The 17,494-nt window shown below is 44.1% G+C and overlaps 1 protein-coding gene and 1 long non-coding RNA gene across 2 annotated transcripts in view; both read right to left on the bottom strand.

Moving 5' to 3' along the window:
* LOC132227526 (uncharacterized) overlaps positions 1-9,215 on the bottom strand; it is a 65,908-nt gene extending 56,693 nt beyond the window's left edge. The window contains exon 1 of the long non-coding RNA XR_009451205.1: positions 9,055-9,215. This is a non-coding gene — a long non-coding RNA (uncharacterized LOC132227526). The remainder of the gene's footprint in view (positions 1-9,054) is intronic.
* Positions 9,216-14,538: 5,323 nt separating this feature from the next.
* Positions 14,539-17,259, bottom strand: LOC132226097 (lysozyme C, milk isozyme-like). The gene is made up of 4 exons (XM_059680971.1): positions 17,109-17,259; positions 15,947-16,108; positions 15,286-15,364; positions 14,539-14,719 (listed from the first exon to the last, which is right to left on the bottom strand). Exons 1-4 carry the CDS (start codon positions 17,245-17,247, stop codon positions 14,653-14,655), a joined length of 447 nt encoding a protein of 148 aa, XP_059536954.1. The 5' UTR covers positions 17,248-17,259; the 3' UTR covers positions 14,539-14,652.
* Between the last annotated feature and the right edge of the window lie 235 nt (positions 17,260-17,494).

The following is a 17,494-nucleotide window of genomic DNA, read 5'->3' as shown; positions in this document are numbered from 1 at the left end:
AGTGACATACAAACCATTAGTACCCACTCATCACTCCAGATAATTGTTTTGTAAAATAACAGGCCCATGAGCACTTTTCTGGGATAGGGGAGGGGAAGTGGAGGCCAAGGAATTATTAATACTCCAGAAATTTTGTGTCACTCTTGCAAACCCAGCAGCAAGGGTGAGTTTTAGATTTTTTTAGAGAATTTATTGGGGTAAAATAATGTAAGTTTTAGGTGTATAATCCTAGAATACATCACCTGCATATTGTGTGTTCACCACCCAAAGTCAAGTCTTCCACTACCATTTATCCCCCCTATACCTTCCTCCACCTCCTCCCACCCAAATGGTATTTGCTTAGTGTTGAGCTGGGAGAAGAGGCTATGGTGAGTTCCAGCCCAAAGTCCTGTCTCTGTTTTTACTAGTACCCAGATGTCTAGATTATGTTGATCCTGCCAACACTCTGAAACAAACAAGGCATAAACCAGTCCTTTTAACAGCCCCTGAAAAAGTTGGTGTATTGGGAGCACAGACCAACTCTTTCCCTCCCCAGGGAGGGAAGTAGAACTTTTGAATTCCAAAGAAATGGGAATTTTCAGCTTTGTTATATATTGCCAAATCACCTTCCAGAGTAATCATGCCCATCATTTCTACCTTCAGTATTCCATGCGTCTCCTCTTTTGTCTCCTTCTAAACTCACAAGCCTGTTCCTCAGTCACGGTGTCCATTTTTGCATCTTGCTACACTTTTAAATTCCATATTACCAGATTGGCCCTATCAGGATCTGTAAAGCCTGTCCCCTTCCTCTTTCTTCTCCTTTATTGTCTTGGCTCCTCTTGATGACTTTTTCTTCCATATAAATTTATGATCAGCTTACCTAGTTCCAACACAAACAAACAAAAACACCTTCGTTCTTAGTGGAATTGCATTGAGTTCCACTTCAATGAGGTATCTATGATAGTCAAACTTGTAAGAAATAGGAAGCAGAATGGTGGTTGCCAGAAGGTGCTGGGGTCCAACCCCAGCAGGTCCAGGGGTCCCCAAAGGTGCGGACGGAGTCGGCGAAGAAGGAATGACACGGAGACAGTGTTCAGTTGATCAGCAGCCTAGCCAGGATCTCTAGCCAGGATCTCCAGCCAAGTTCTGGTCTGGATCTCTAGCGAAGTTCTCGTGTTTATTGTCTTGTTACATCCGTATTTATACCAGTTGATTTTTTTTTTCTGTTCATCAGATTATTTATTCACTTGATTCTTAGATTCACTTGTTGATAGATGCATATTTGTTGTTCATAATTTGTATCTTTACCTTTTTCTTCCTCTTCCTCTTCTTAAAGGATACCTTTCAGCATTTCATATAATCCTGGTTTGGTGGTGATGAACTCCTTTAGCTTTTCCTTATCTGTGAAGCTCTTTATCTGACCTTCAATTCTGAATGATAGCTTTGCTGGATAAAGTAATCTTGGTTGTAGGTTCTTGGTATTCATCACTTGGAATATTTCTTGCCACTCCCTTCTGGCCTGCAAAGTTTCTGTTGAGAAATCAGCTGACAGTCGTATGGGTATTCCCTTGTAGGTAACTGAGTTTCTTTCTCTTGCTGCTTTTAAGATTCTCTCTTTATCTTTTGCTCTTGGCATTTTAATTATGATGTGTCTTGGTGTGGTCCTCTTTGGATTCCTTTTGTTTGGGGTTCTCTGCGCTTCTTGGACCTGTAAGTCCATTTCTTTCACCAGGTGGGGGAAGTTTTCTGTCATTATTTCTTCAAATAGGTTTTCAATATTTTGCTCTCTCTCATCTTCTGGCACCCCTATAATTCTGATGTTGGTACGCTTGAAGCTGTCCCAGAGGCTCCTTACACTATCCTCGCATTTTTGGATTCTTTTTTCATTTTGCTTTTCCGGTTGGGTGTTTTTTGCTTCCTCGCATTTCAAATCATTGACTTGATTCTTGCGCTCCTCTGGTCTGCTGTCGGGAGTCTGTATAATATTCATTATTTCAGTCCGTGTATGCTTAATTTCTAGTTGGTTCCCCAATATAACATCAAGGGTCTCATTAGTTTTCTTGTAGATCTCATTAAGTTTATCGGCGGCTTCTAAACAGTTCTTGAGAGACCTTAAAAGTGTGGTTCTGAACTCTATATCTTCCATTGACAATTTTGTCCTGTTTCTTTGTCTCCGCATTTTGTTATGCTTCCTTGGTGCACCCCCTAGTGGTCTTTGTTCGCAGTCTTATAGTTAAACCTTGATTGTTGTAGCTAATAGCAGGGAGGGTTTGACCTCCAGGCCAAGTGGCTATGAGAATCAGCTGTGTCAGCAGTGAGAGAACTTCTGTCCTCTAGGGAGGTGCTAATCTAGCCTTTGCCTGAGGCTATCCGGCAAATGCCTCTGTGCAGGGCTTGGGCGGGGCGGGTCGCACAGGATCAACAGGGTGGGCCAGAGAGAGCAGTTATGGCGGCTCTCAGTCCTGTCCCCAGGGGCTCTGCCTCTCTGAGTCCCAGCACCCGCTGCAAAGCTGGGAGAGAAAGCTGCACTCGCTCTGAGCGAAGCCAGACAGTCCCGCTTCTCCCGTTTGAGTCTTGGTCCCTAAAGACTCGCCTGTATCTGGAGCTCAGAGTCTGCGACTCCCTCCCGATTGAAAACGCCAACCGTGCCCTCCGCCGCCAGCCCGCTCGGCGCACTCCGCACCTCAGAATTTGACTTCAGCACTGCGCCTCCTCTGAGTGTCCATATGCGTTTCTCTTTCCCCCTAGTTGTAGGACTTCCACTCAGCCAGCGTTCCTGTGGTTCTGGGTGATGTCCGTTCCATCTTTTAGTTTCACTTTTGAAGTAGTTGTTCAAAGCAGCAAACTCCGGCGTTAACCTATGCCGCCATCTTGGTTCTCTCCGCAAGGGTGAGTTTTGAGAAGTTGCCACACCAAGGTCTTGGGTTCTATTAGGCACAAGGAAAACGATTTGGTCAGAAGAGCCCCAGAGTGCATCGTATCTCTATGAGAGGGCTGATGAGTCCTAGATGAAGTTTCTCTGTTAGAAGTAATGACTTAGAATCCCTTCTGTTTTCAGTCATGTAGCAGCCTGAGGGAAGTGTGGCCTTAGTGTGACACCTAAAGGTGAGGGAGCTGGAAGCTGTTAACGGTTTGCAGTACATGCTCTTGAGATTTGGGTGGCATACTCTAATGGCCACTGCATTCTGCCTTTTGTGCCAGACAGATTCATTTCTCCATGCTGTTCACAATTCCTGAGGGGCCTCCTAGGAGGAAGGTAGCTTAGGGCAAGTTACAATTCCCAATGCTGCAGTTTGTCCTTGGGGAACAACTTTGTCACCTCCCTTCACTAAACACCATAAATTCCCTTCATCATTGGTTATCATGTAGCTTACTTGGTGGTGTGAACCTAACTCATTCCTGTCTTGAGCCTTTGGTAATCATACCCTTCTCAGGTCAGGGTTGCCACACATGTCCAGTTACAGCAGACAATGTAGTGCCACGCTGCACCCGTGGCAGACAGAATAAACATCTCCCAAGATGTCCATGTCCTATTCCCTGGGTCCTGTGAACATGCTACTTTACTTGGCAAAAGGGATTGTACAGACATGGTTACGGTTAAAGGCTTTGGATGGGGAAAGGAAATATCCTGGATTATTCCAGTGGGCCCAAGCTAATGTCAAGCCCTTAAAAGTGGAGAACCTTTCTCAGCTGTGATCAGAGAAAAATGACAGTGTGAGAAGGATAGTGATGGTTCTGACATGTAGGGGGGACCAGGGAGAGGTGTCTATTTGCTAAATATGGCCCCCAGCTGACAGCCTGCTCAGTCCTATACTGCAAGAGGCTGAATTCTGCCAACACCTGAGCGAGTAGGAAACAGGCTGCCCTAGAGCCTGCAGAGAGGACTACAACCTGCCCATACCTTGATTTTGGCCTGGAGAGACCTGTACTGGACTTCTAGCTTATAGAGCTGTGATATAATACATTGATGTTTTTTGAAGCCATAAGTTTGTAATAATTGGTTATGGCAGCAACAGAAAACCAATATCGCACCGAAGTTGATGACCTGGGGTTTTCCTTTTTTTTTTTTTTTTTTTGGTATAAAAGAAGCCCTACTTCTGCTGATCAGTTATCCTATGAAAATGGAGGTTCTTTCCTGCTAGTTCCTGGACACAATATAAAATGGCCTCTTAACAGCTGTAGTTTATAGTTCAACTGGGTCCTTGCTATGTCTCCTGGCAAGAGTGCACCCATTTGGGACCTTGACCTTGCAGAGCCTAAAGTGAGGTGGGAATACCCCATTGGGTCACTGGGTGTGATAAATAGGGCCTCTCTGCTTCTAGCCTTTGGTCCTAAACCCATTTATTCTTTCTAATGAATGGAACTTAGCACTTTATAGAGATCTCTGATTGAGTGCATGCACTGTGTCATGAGGGATGGCTCTCATCCTTGCAAAGTATTTCTTCCAAGCTGGTGTTTCAACTGTACCTTCAGTGGGTTGTTCCAAGGCTCTCTGAGGCCAGCTGCTTCTGGAGGGTGCAGCACGTGGACCCCTCCTTTGCTGTGCAGTGAATTCCCGGTCAGGTGCTATGTTGTGTAATTTCATGCCTGTTCTATGAACAGGAAAGGAAACCTATACCTGAAATAGGCATCCCTGTGAGGATGTACCTATGCCTCACTCTTATAGGATGGAAGTCACCTGATATATACCACTTACTACCAAGAAGACATTGAAGCAGTTGAGGAATGGTGCCTTATTAGGGGCTCAGGCTGGGTGTTTTTCTCCAGTTAGTCTTATGGGTAACCATCTTCAATGAGCTCGTGGAAGGGTCCCCAGTATGATGTGGGACCATGATGACACTTCCAATTTCTGGGTTTCAGTGTCAACTCAGACCTATATCCAATAATCCTTGAAAAGACTGAGTATTCCCTTTCCCTCAGTATACAGTCACGAAAGTAAATGGGAAGTACTGAGGGATTCATTACAGTACATGCTTAGTATCTTCCTACACGGGAAGTGCTGGCACTTGCTAGGGAGTGATGGGCCTGCAGACTCTGAGGGTTTAGGGAGGTCTGCAGTGCCAGTATTCTTAGGGGCTTCCACGCAGATAGATGTTTTTATCCCATATGTTAGGGTTCCAAGTTTTTCCAATCAGGCCCTTGACCTTAACGTAACAGTATAACCTTAGTTGAGCATTTAAGCTTCTCTGAAGTTCAGCTCTTATTAAGTCCTCAGCCTGCTGCTCAGGTGTGTCTGCTCTCATGCTACAGGGATGATAAGGGCTTCTTTTTAAGAAACCCCTCTGGCTCTCCTACTTACCCTTTAGCTTTTTTTAAAAAAAAATGTAGCTGTACATGACATCCTCAGAACTTACATTAATCTTTTAACTAGAAGTTTGTACCTTTTGATCACCTTCACCCATTTCCCTGTCATGGCCCCCATCCCCCAACCTCTGGCAAGCACCAGTCTGTTCTGTTTCTATTGAGTTTGAGGTTAAGCATAATGCCCTCAAAGTTCCATCCCTGTCATGGCAAATGGCAGGAGTTCCTTCTTTTCTCAGGAAGCCTGGTGACTAGTCCGTCACTAGGATAAAGAAAGGTTGATGCCTTCAGATTCCAGTAACCAGGGTTGGTGTAATGGGCAAGAGGTCTTGGTCTCAATTTTCTTTGACATCTAACTCAAAATTTCCTCTGAGATATATTTTCTGGATTCCCTGTTCTTTCATTTTCTTAACCTTTCTGATCACCAACTGGCTTAGCTGCCCAGATCTTACAGCTTGCAATGATTGCGATCCTGGTTGTAACCCCGGGCCACCAGGACTGTCATCATCCTGGCATCAGCAGACAATACCACCTGTCCTCACTGTTCAGCCCCTGTGGGTGATTGCATTTGATCAGTGCATCTAACCAACATCTCTCAGACCTGGCTGCTTGGTTCCAGTGCTCTTCTTCTTTGACCATGTGTGATTGATGCAGCTGAGTCCAGAGATGTAGGGATGGGGGTGGTGAGTAGAGAACTGAGGGGTGCAACTTGAAAATGATTTCTATCCCCTTCAGTATTATATTCCTGCTGCTCATTCGCTATAGCTACTCCAATGTCCTTTAAGCCACTTCTGTCTTCCACAGAGAATGGCAGACCATCCACCCAGTGACCAGCTGGAAGTCTAGCAGCCATACATGGTTATCTTTCTCCTCTGCTACCCACACCCAATTGATCACTATCATAATTCCTCCTTCACAACATCCCTTGAGTTGGTCCTTTTTCTTCATCTCTACTGACATTACCTTATTTTGAGCCATAGGTTGAAAACTGGTGACCTTTGCACCAGATGTGGCCAATAATTGTTTGTTTGGGTTTTTTTTTTGCACTATTTTGAAAATTAAAAAAAATTAAAATTTCTTGAAAATTTGGAGGATCTAGTGAAAGGAATTTTAGAGACAGAACAGGCAGTTTTAGGGAATAGGGGGTCCATGGGAGAAGAATGCATAGAAGGAGATAGCTCCAAGATGCCAGAATGCTTATCTTACATTCATGGAGGATAGAGGAATGTTACAAGAGAAAAGCATATATTTACAGAGGATAGAGGAACGTTGTAAGATAAGGGGGAGAGAAAGAGGAGGTACCATGTGGGCTTTGGACTTTGAAACTGATACTCTGCAGAAGAATGACCAATTAGGAAAGCAACAGGGGTCATAAGTTAAGGAAGGGTCCAATTAGAAAGGGTCATGAAGAGACAAAGAGCTACAGCCTTTATAAACCTGGAGACAAAGAGACTTAGAAGATTTTATTTTTCATTAGAGAGAGAGAGAGGTTTTTCCCATTTGGGGACCCCTCCATAGGCTGGAGTCTGTATATGCTTCCAATAAACTTCCACATTTTTACTAAAGAAGCCTTTTAGTCTGTGAGTTTATTCTTCAAACTTTGTAGGGCAAGAACCCATAAGAAGGAGATTCTGCACCCTGAACCCCATGCATCACTAGCAATACTGGGCAATAATTCTTGCATGAAAACAATTGATTGGAGCTGAATAGTGGCTGTCTTTTTAGACAAGGCATATGCTTTTCATTTTCCACAGCTTCCATCACTTCCTATTTTAGAACCTGCCTGCTGCACTCACTTATGTTACATTTGTGACCCTTGAGAAAGACAACAGCCTCCTTCAGGTCTCCTAGCCTGAAATTTTACCCCTTTTTATCTATAAACTAGAGGCCCAATGCATGAAATTCGTGCAAGAGCAGGCCTTCGCAGCCTCAGTTGCCTCCGCCCTCATAGCCCAGGCTTCGTCCAGATGGCGCTGAGCACCTCTTAAAATTGCAAAACCAGTGCGGTGGCCGCATTCTCTTCCAGGATGCGCTGAAGCCTCCCAAGATGAGTGGGGCAAAACTCAGGATGCCATGGAAGCCACCTTGGCCTTAGAGAGGAATCTGAACCAGGCCCTCTTGGAGCAGCATGCCCTGGGTTCTACCCCCACAGACCATCTCTGTGACTTTTCGGGGAACCACTTCCTGGATGAGAAGGTGAAACGCATCAAGAAGATGGGCAACACCTGACCAACCACCCCAGGCTGACTGGCCCCCAGGCTAGGCTGGATGAGTATCTCTTCGAAAGGCTCACAACTAGGAGCGTTTGGAGCCCTTTGAGGGGCCCCTCTGCATTCCCCTGGTATCTGGGTTTTAACTGAGCCTTTCTCCGAAACTATCAGTCATTCTTTTAACCACCCTGAAGCCCTGTTCTATGCTTTGGACCAAATGGAAACAATAAAGCTTGTTGCAGCAAAAAAATAAGTAAAAATAAAAATTTGTTGAAGCTTTTTATTTTTTATTTTTAGATACTATCAAGTTAATGAATTTTCTTCCTATTCCTCGTTTGCTTAGTTTAAAAAAAATCACATATTGATACTGGATTATATCAGAAAAATTCTATTATAATTTTTCCTCTTTAATCTCGAATATGTTGAAAGACATAATTTTCTTTTTTCTTGATTTTTTTAAATTAGTACTTAAAAATTTAAACACATGTTGTATTTCTTGTATAAACCCACTGGGTTATAATTTATTGTTCTTTTTACATATTCCTAGTTTATTTTTCCAGGATGTAAAAATCCCAATGCATTTATAAAAAAAAGATATAATGCCTCGTGATTTCATAATGACACTCTTACTTTTAGGATTAAAGAGTTTTAACTAAACTTTTATCTTACATCTGCACATTCTTCCCCCACGTTGGCCATCTTGGTTCTTAAGGACACCAAGGATGATAGAATATAATCTAATTGCATAGTTGCTTTATTATATAAATAATTAGGGACCCAGTGCATGAATTTGTGCACCTTGAAAGGAACTGTGGGCTGCGAGGCTGTGGTAGGCACAGGGATGTGTCTCAGCCCATCCTCTGTGCCCCTGCCCGGCCCCTCCCACCACGGCCTCCAGTCCCCTGTCTGCTGGCAGCCCCGCTCCTGCCGCCTCCTCTCCCACGCATTGACGGTGCTGCCCCGCTTGCACCCACTGACAGCATGGGGAGATTGGGGCCAGTACCAGCAGCAGTGCAAGCAGAGCTGGCACCGTCAGCGGGTGTGAGCGGTGGCTGCTGCCCCAATTGCCCCTCAGGAGCAGGGGGAGATGGAGAAGCCCTAAGGGGTGATTGGGGCAGGCAGCCACCGCTCCCACCCACTGATGATGCTGAGTGATCGGAACCGGCGCTGGGCACTGGCAGCAGGTGCGAGCGCTGGGTGGGACCGTGGCGTCTGGGAGCAGAATTTTCACCAGAGGCTTGCCCCAATGACAATAACAGGTGCCCCTCCTTGGTCTGGTGACCCTGCTCACCTGCTCCACCATCATGCCACGGCCAATGCCTGCCTTGTTCTGCACATGCCGCTTGGTGGTTAGCACACGTCATAGTGACCAGTTGTTCGGTTGTTCAGCTGTTCTGCCGTTTGGTCTATTTGCATATTAGCCTTTTATTATATAGGCTATACAGGAGTGGGTAAACGTAGGTTTACAGTTATTGAGTATATGAAATAGAGTTTATTCTTGTACAGTGGGGCCTTGACTTACGAGTTTAATTCGTTCCGTGACGGAGTTCATAACTCAAATTACTCGTATGTCACATCAAAAAGTGAACGAGTGAGACACTCGATGCTGGGCTGATGTTGTGGCGTTCACTGTGATGTTCGCTGCGCCAACTAGCGGTGGGGTATCTGAAGCTGGCTCGTAACCCAAATTTTAGCTCACAACTCAAAGCAAAAAATCGGCCGAGAGATGGCTCGTATCTCGAAAAACTCATTAACGGGACACTCGTAAGTCAAGGCCCCACTGTATTGGTATTTATTACTGCATTATTTATTTGTATTACATGTAAACCTATTTCCCAACCTTGTATATGTATGTATGAATTGGGATTTTTGCATCTGAGTTTATAAAGTGAAACTGGCCAGTAATTTTCCTTTATTGTTTTGTTGTCATGGTTATGCTAGTCTCAAATAACTTGAACTTCTATCATATCTTTCCATTCTTTGGAATAGTGTAAGATTAGAATTATTTCTTCCATGAATATTTAGTAAAACTTGCCTATGGAGTCATATGGGGCTGGAGGGTGTTGTGTGTGTGTGTGTGCGAAGATTTTTGTTTTCTGACTCAATTTATTTAACGGTATCTGATTATTAAACTTTATTGTTTCTTGTGTCAGTTTTGGTAAGTTATATTTTTTTCTAGGAGTTTGTCCTTTCACATAAATCTTCAAATTTATTGCAAAGTTGTTTATACTATAATCTTTACTTGAAGACTGAATTGTATTTAGTGATTCTCTCTTTTATTCCTGTTATTGGTTAACAGTGCAGTCTTCCTTTTATTCTCAGTAGTAATTCTTCCAGTCCTGGCAGTCTATGGTGCATAACCAAACTCAGAGGATTTGGGATTTAAGTATCCAATGAATTCTGAGAAGGAGAACTTAGCAGGAGTGAGGGCAGAATAAGCCAAAAGAATTCCTAAATTGCTGTGACAAAGGGTCAGACACAGGCAGGAAGGGCTATCCTTGGAGTAATGGATCCTACCATCCCCTCTACTGCTTTACATTTCACAGTAAGTCCATCTCAACTGTGGCTGAGCCCCTCTAGGAATCAGAACACTACCTCCCACCCAGGTTCCAGCCACTAAGTGGGGACTCCTAGTGCCACCCACTTTTATTCAGTTTTCCTAGTAACATGAGGTGTTTATCAAATGCAGATAAATTCTAGGCACTATGGAGGGGTAGGGATATAGCAGTGAGTTAAACAGAAACAATCCCTATTATTATAGTCTAGAGTCTAAAAGGGGAGATAAAGATGAAATACTTTCACAAACACATTACAATTGTGAGATTGTTACAGAGACAAAGATGGAACCCATCCCACAGCTCTGGGGCCCTCCTCCCTGGGAAAGTGAGATGAGATCTGCAGGACAAGGAGAAATTAACTAAGAATGAGAGAATTGAAGAGAAGTTGGAGGAAACACTTCAGGCAGAGGGAGGACTTGTGCAAAAGCCCTGGAGCAGAGGAAGGTTGGTACAAATGTGTAGCCCAAGCAAGGAGTTTGGTCTTTATCCTAAGTCCAAGGAAGAGTTCCTGAGGCTTTTTTATTTTTTATTTTTAGCAAAAGAGTAATTAAGTCTTGTATTTTCTGAAGACTCCCTGGGTGGCAGTGTGAAAAATAGGTGACAAGGGGATAGGTAGGTGTGGCCATAAGGAGATAATTAAAAGGTATTGTAGTCTTTCAGGTGAGATGAGATAGTGTCATGAATTAGAATGACTGTACACTTGGTAAGAAATGGATAGAAAACTGTCGATGAAGTTGGATCTAGTCCCAGAGACCTCCATCCATTATGGGTTCTGTTCCTCCTCTACACTCCCACTTGACTGCTTTCTTCCCTTTTCCCTCCCCTTTACACTTTCACCTCTCTTCTTATCTTTCCTCCACTCTCTCCCTGAGCTGGGGCAGATTTCCCCAGCCTTTGAAGTCCCTTCATTATTGAAAAAGAAGCTCACACTGTCTCTCTAGTGCTTTCTGGTGGTCATAAGTAGTCACTACGTTCATGCCTGCAGGGCCATGCTCCCTTTGAAACCGAAGGGAAGAGTTCCTCCCTTGGTTCTTCCTAGCTTCTGATGGTTTTTCAGCAATTTTTGGCATTCCTTCGCCTGCAACTTCATAACCTCATCTTAACTGATTACATCTCCAATGACCCTACTTCCAAATTAGCTCACTTTCTGAGAGTTATGACATCAACATATTTTTCTGGGAGGACATAATTCAACCGATTAACACCAAGTAATTAGTGTCAGCACTGGTGCAAGAATCCAGATAAACTCATGAGTAAGAACCCTTTACATGGTGCCCTATACTAGTCTGTATTCTTATAATGCATTTATCCCACATGCATTGGATATAACTCTAAATTTTAGTTGAACTTTCCTTTTAGGCAGAGTGTAGTTTATAGAGATTTATATTGTTGTCTTGCTTATGGTTGACCCTTACCAGTTTTATTTTTTAAACAGCTTTATTGAGGCATAATTGATGTACAATATTTTGTACATATTTAAAGTATGCAATTTTGTAGATTTTTTAAATAGCAAAGGTGGAAATTTATTGAAGAACAAGCACAGAATCCCAGGTGGGAAGGGGGAAAGAGTCCCCTGTAGGTTTCGATATATGTATAAATCCATGAAACCACAATATAGCAAGCATCTCTAGTACTATGGAAAACTTTCCTTCCTGTGAAATGTCTCCTTCCCATTCCTGAATCCCCACATTCCTTTTTTATTGTTATTAATTTCAGAGAGGAAGGAAGAGGGAGAGAGAAATTGGAAACATCAATGATGAGAGAGAATCATTGGTTGGCTGCCTCCTGCACCCCCCGCCCCCCCACTGGGGATCGAGCCTGCAACCTGGGTATGTGCCCTGACGGGGAATCAAACTGTGACCTCCGGGTTCATAGGTCGATGCTCAACCACTGAACCACACTGGTTGGGCTCCCCACATTCCCCAAAAACACTGATCTGCTTTCTATCGCTATACGTAGATTAGTTGTATTTTCTAAAGTTTTGTATAAATGGAATTATACAGTATGTACTCTATTTTTTTTGCCTGGCTTTCATTCAGTATAATTATTTTGAGGTTCAACCATATTATTGTTTGTATCAATACTTTGTTCTTCCTTTTTATTGTGTTGTACTCACTCGAGGACATGTTCCCACTGATTTTTAGAGAGAGTGGAAGGGAGGGGGAGAGACAGAGAAACATTGATGTGAGAGGGACACATTGATTGGTTGCCTCCCACAAGCTCCCCAACAGGGATTGAAACTGGTATGTGCTCCTGGGTCTGGTGGACTGTTGGTCGAGTAAATGGGTGGAAGGATCTACTTTAGCAGCCAGGACTTAGGCAGGGTTCAATCTGTTCCATATGTTTCATTCTGGAGCCCAGGTGGTGGAGGTACAGTGGCTACCTGGGGCATGCTCTCTTCTGACAATCACTGGAGCACAAGATGCCAAAGAAGACTATACAAGCACATTTTTAGTTTCTACTTTGTCACACCTGCTAACATTCCATTGGCAAAGCAAGTTACATGGCCACTTTCAACATCCATGTGGTGGGGAAATAATCCTTGTCCACTGCAGTGCTTTGGAAGATCACATGACAGAAGAAGGCGTAATTCACTCTACCTCAGGAAGCCTCAGGGTTCTTGGATAGTTGTGAGAACTTACCATGCAGCCTCTTGGAACGTGGAGGCCCAGAGAACTTGCTCCAAAAAAACTGGGGGAGGATTAGCCCTGATAAGGAGCTGTGTTATACTGGTGCCAGAACACAAGCTGGTCTCTTTATTTCCTCCTCGTTGTACCTTCCTGTTCCTCTATTCCTTTCTTCTCCTACCTAGGAATCTTCAACTGGGGCTCAGCATGGCGATGCCAACCAGACAAGGAATGGAGTCCAGCCAGCAGTTGCAGCAACAGCAGCAGGAGTGGGGCTATCCATTCAGAGAGCTGGCTTCCTGCCGCATGAGCAGCCAGGCCACGGCAGAGGCAGTCAGAGAATGAGACCTCAGTGTCCTGCTTTCCGTAACACTGAGTGTGGCCAAATAAGCAGTCTCCAAAGGTACTTCGTAAATGGTTAAAAGATATTATATCAGGAGATTAAATGGGGAACTCTTTGTTTTAGTTTCAGCTGAGGCCTTAAGACAATAGATGCCACATTTCAAAGCAAAATGGAAGACCACAAATATTTACAAAAGGAGATTGATGAAATATACTTTTGCATCTTTAGTTGATATTCCATTGTCAGTTTATAAAAGATGCAGGAGAGGTAAAAAAAAAAAAAAAAAAAAAAAAAAAAAAAAAAAAAAAAAAAAGAAGAGCTGGAGAGAAGAGGGGTGGATTCCTGAGACAGAGTTCGTGTACTTTCATGATCTGAGGGTGACTAGAGAAGCCGTGCTAGTTGCCTGAGCTTTTATCCAGAAGCAAGAGAAGAACCCACCCCACAGAATAAATGCAAAGGTATGGTGGGACAAAAAAATACTCTTACATGGTTATATCCCATGAGTCAGACTGTACGTTTGAAACACTTACATTACTGGGATGTGATTATGATTTACTTTATTAAGTGATTTATTAGTTACTATGGCAGAAATTGCTAGTTGTCCACTGTAGTAGAACAAAAGTAGTACCTATGTAGGTACTACGTTTCTCAGGCCCCCTTGCAGCTAGGAATGGCATGTGATTAAATTCTGCATTTGGAGTATAAATGGAAGTGACATGTGCCTTTCCTAGGCCTTAAAACATAGCATATGTGCTTCTCCACACTTATTCTTCTTCCAGAAAATTGGAGTAGGGAGTGCCTTCAATCCAGCTTTGTCCAAGTAGGTAAAGATAGTAAGTACCCTAGGGCAGTGCTTCTCAAATGTTTCTCTGCATAAGAATCACCCAGGGAGTTTAATACAACAGAGGTTAAAACTAGGATCCAATAGGTCTGCAGTGGACCCAAGAATTTGCATTTCTAGCTCCCAAGTGAAGCTCAAACTGCTGGTCCATGGACCACACTTTGAGTAGCACCGCTGTAGAGTACGGTGGAGATGCAGGGGGAAAGAATCTGGGTTTCTGAATGTCTTGTGTGGGACAAGGGAGCTTTTCTACCCATCTTGGACTGTTTTGTGAGAGCACCATATTTTTGGGACTCGATTATAGTAGCTTAATCATTTACCCTAGCCAACACAATCATCCTGATGTTCTGCCAATTCTTCCCATGTCTAAACCAAATCTCTCCCACAATTCTCTCTGTTTTATCTTGAACGTTCCTTCATGGTTATGGAGAATAATATTAGCCACCTCTACTAAATGAATTTCAAAGAAGCTGGCGTCTAGAATGCTATATTCAAATGTCAGTGTCCTTAGACGGGTAACCCCTAAGAATTTCTCAGGCAAGGGTTTTCCCTCAAGTATCTTTCCAGAGGAGATATGGTGGGCTTGGAGAGAACAGGATATCCAGCTGTCTATATCATGTGGCAAATCTCCATCACGACCCAGCCCTTAAACATGCTACTTGAAAGACAGCTGAATTTCAGTAATTTTTATTTTGGAGGCAAAGATGGGGGAACATGCAGAGCTTCCTAGGATCTTGAAGCATTGCCCTGCCTTCTGGGCCACCTTCTCCAGGAGCCATATTCAAGGACAGTCTCACAGTTGACAGCCGGCCAGGTATTGGGACAAATTCTTGTTTTTGCAGTGATTTACCCAGGCCACCCTAAGGATAGAGAAATAAAACATAGATCAAAGGCAGAGTCAGAAGTCCGTAGGGCAGCGGTTCTCAACCTGTGGGTTGCGACCCCTTTGGCGGTCGAATGACCCTTTCACAGGGGTCGCCTAAGACCATCCTGCATATCAGATATTTACATTACCATTCATAACAGTAGCAACATTACAGTTAGCAACATAACAGTAGCAACGAAAATAATTTTATGGTTGGGGTCGCAACATGAGGAACTGTATTTAAAGGGCCAGAAGGTTGAGAACCACTGTTAAGGGCTTGATGGAGAGGGAATGCAGGGCCTGCTGGCTGGAGTCTGTTTATGCTGTGGGAGAGTCCCAGGTCGGGAAGGCTTGCCCACCTGAGACACAAGTGGGTGGGTGCTGCAGTGATACCTGGAGTGAAAACATCACAATATTATTCTGCCTCATTTCACCTCAGGAGAACAGTCTCCACTCTTTACAAAGCCCAGGAAAATCCTACAGCAGAGATCAGCACCCTAGACACAGTCTGGGCCCATCCCTGGCAGAGTGGCTGGTCTCTGCCCTTCACGTTCTCCTTACCAAGCAGACATCCCGTTAGGATCTCTCACAACCCTCTTGATACAGTTGATGTCATCACTGATGTTATCATCCAGAAATTCTGAAAGGAAAAGTGGATGAGTGCAGAGGGAAAAAAATCCCTTTTCCTGTTTTAGGAATTAATCATTTTTTGAAGAGTCCCAAAGGCAACAGCCTTGAGATTCAGAAACCCTTTATCTCTAGAGCCCTTCGGGGGGGTTCCCTTTCATTTTGCCGGGACTTGGTGCCTTTGCTAAGAGTCTGTTTTTGAGCCCGGTTCTCTCCAGAGGGCAGCCAGGACTTGAAGGACTGGAGAGAGCCTTTGTTTCAGGCACCTGCTTAGTGTGTCCTGAGTGCTATGTGGGTTTGTGGAATGGTGATGCAGAGGTGTCCGTGTCAGGAATGGGATAGCATGTCTTGAGAGATGGGGACTCAGGAAGGTGAGGCTTAGTCAAGGGTCAGTGTATCTCTCTCCCCCCTTTTCAGCAGGAGGGTCTCTGTGGAATCCTGTTTTAGTGTGAGATTACTTAGGGCTCTTTTATTTTGTATACTCAGCTCCCACAGTGCATGCTGAGGGTCAGGTGTCAGGGAGCAGTGCATTGAATTTGGCATTTATTTTATCTGCCCCCACTCCACCCAGCCTCAGAGGGGATAGAGTCCTTACTGCTGCACATTATGTTGCAGGCATTTTCTGAGGGAAACTTGTTGTCCTTGCACCACCACTGGTTGTTCAGCTGGAAGATCCCATAGTCACTACTGCCATTGGAGTTTCTTCCATTAAAAGCCCGGGTGTTGAAGCTACTCTCATGCTCAGCCATGCAGACCCCTGTGTCAGAGAAAGCAAAAGGTGTGGGTAAAAAAGGGAGCATGCTCCATAGTAAGATTCAACTTGTGCTTTACCAGAGCTACCAGAAAGGAAAGTCCATTAAGACTAAAATGCAAAGGCTACAAGACCCTCAATGTTAGAGGTCATTTGTAATCCAGATGTATTCCCAGGCTTAAGCAATAATGAGGCCATGGTAAGTATGTAATAACAATTTGTTAAATATTTGGAGTGCTCAATCATTAATCAATCACAGTCTGTTCCACAATCTAACCTTTCCAGCCTCACCTTCCAGCCAAATACCCAATTCTTGCCGTGTATATGCACTTTTGCTCAGTATCACAAGGTATATATGCAAGAGAAAAGGTGGAGAGGTAGTGGAGGAGAATCCTAGGAAGGAATTCCAGACAAACTATCTTTGGGGGTAATAAGAAAGAGAGGGTTTGGCATGGAGAAAAATGAAGATATCAAGAGAAGTTGAAATGGTTTCATGTGTACCTACCAACGTGATAGATGACTCTCAATCCTTTTCATTGCCTCGCCTTCTATTCTCATGATCCCCATCTAACTCCCTTGTGACACTAGTAGAACAACCTTAGACAAACTTAGCAGATGTAGGTTATTTTTGGTAGAAAAAAGAGCAGAGGAGAGGGTGGGAGGGCAACACCTATTGTGCTCCAATGACCTGAACTAAAAAGAATGCAGGTGAAAGCAACGATGATGGCAGCAAAACTAAAAGTAGGTAGGTTAGGCTTTGCATATGTTCAAGCCATTGGGTGGAAAGGTGATTTGTGGGAGAAGCAAAAGAAACTCTATGATAGGGTAATTCCTGGTGGAAAGAGAGAAAAGGAGAACCAAATAGGAATTACAAGGCAGAGGGGACAGAGACAAGAAGAGCAGACAGGGGAGTGGGAGAAAGCTGGTTTGGGGAGAGTTTGCTGGGTTGGGGAAGAGGGCCACTTTGGGCAGAGACAGAAAGGATGGATGAGTAGTTCATACTCACAGTTTGCCAAGCTGTAGCCATGGAAGCCATCCATTCCATGAGCCTTCAGCTGGCGGGCCAGCTCACATTTGGAGAAGACTTTGGCATTGTTAGCTGCAAAGAAGCAGCTGAGGAGGGAGATAATCAGGATTGTCCTCATATTTGCAGCTGGTGCAACCCAAGAACTGGTATGTCCAGGACACTCTCGTCTCTTATACCCTGTGGACACAAAGGTGTCTCTGAGTGAACAGTTGTGCTGGCATCTGTGCCAGGAAGAAGGACTTGGCTGCCCAAGGCTAATTCCCCAAGCTGGTCCTGCCAGTGTGAATTTCAAGGAAGGGGATGTAACCAAGAATGGTACCAGGAATAAAGTCTCAATGGGGGAGCGGACAGTCCTAGATTTGGGC

The sequence above is a fragment of the Myotis daubentonii genome, chromosome 2, assembly GCF_963259705.1.
Source record: "Myotis daubentonii chromosome 2, mMyoDau2.1, whole genome shotgun sequence".
NCBI lineage: Eukaryota > Metazoa > Chordata > Mammalia > Chiroptera > Vespertilionidae > Myotis > Myotis daubentonii.
Note: the sequence above shows the minus strand (reverse complement) of the source record. Positions and strands in the feature narration are given on the sequence as shown.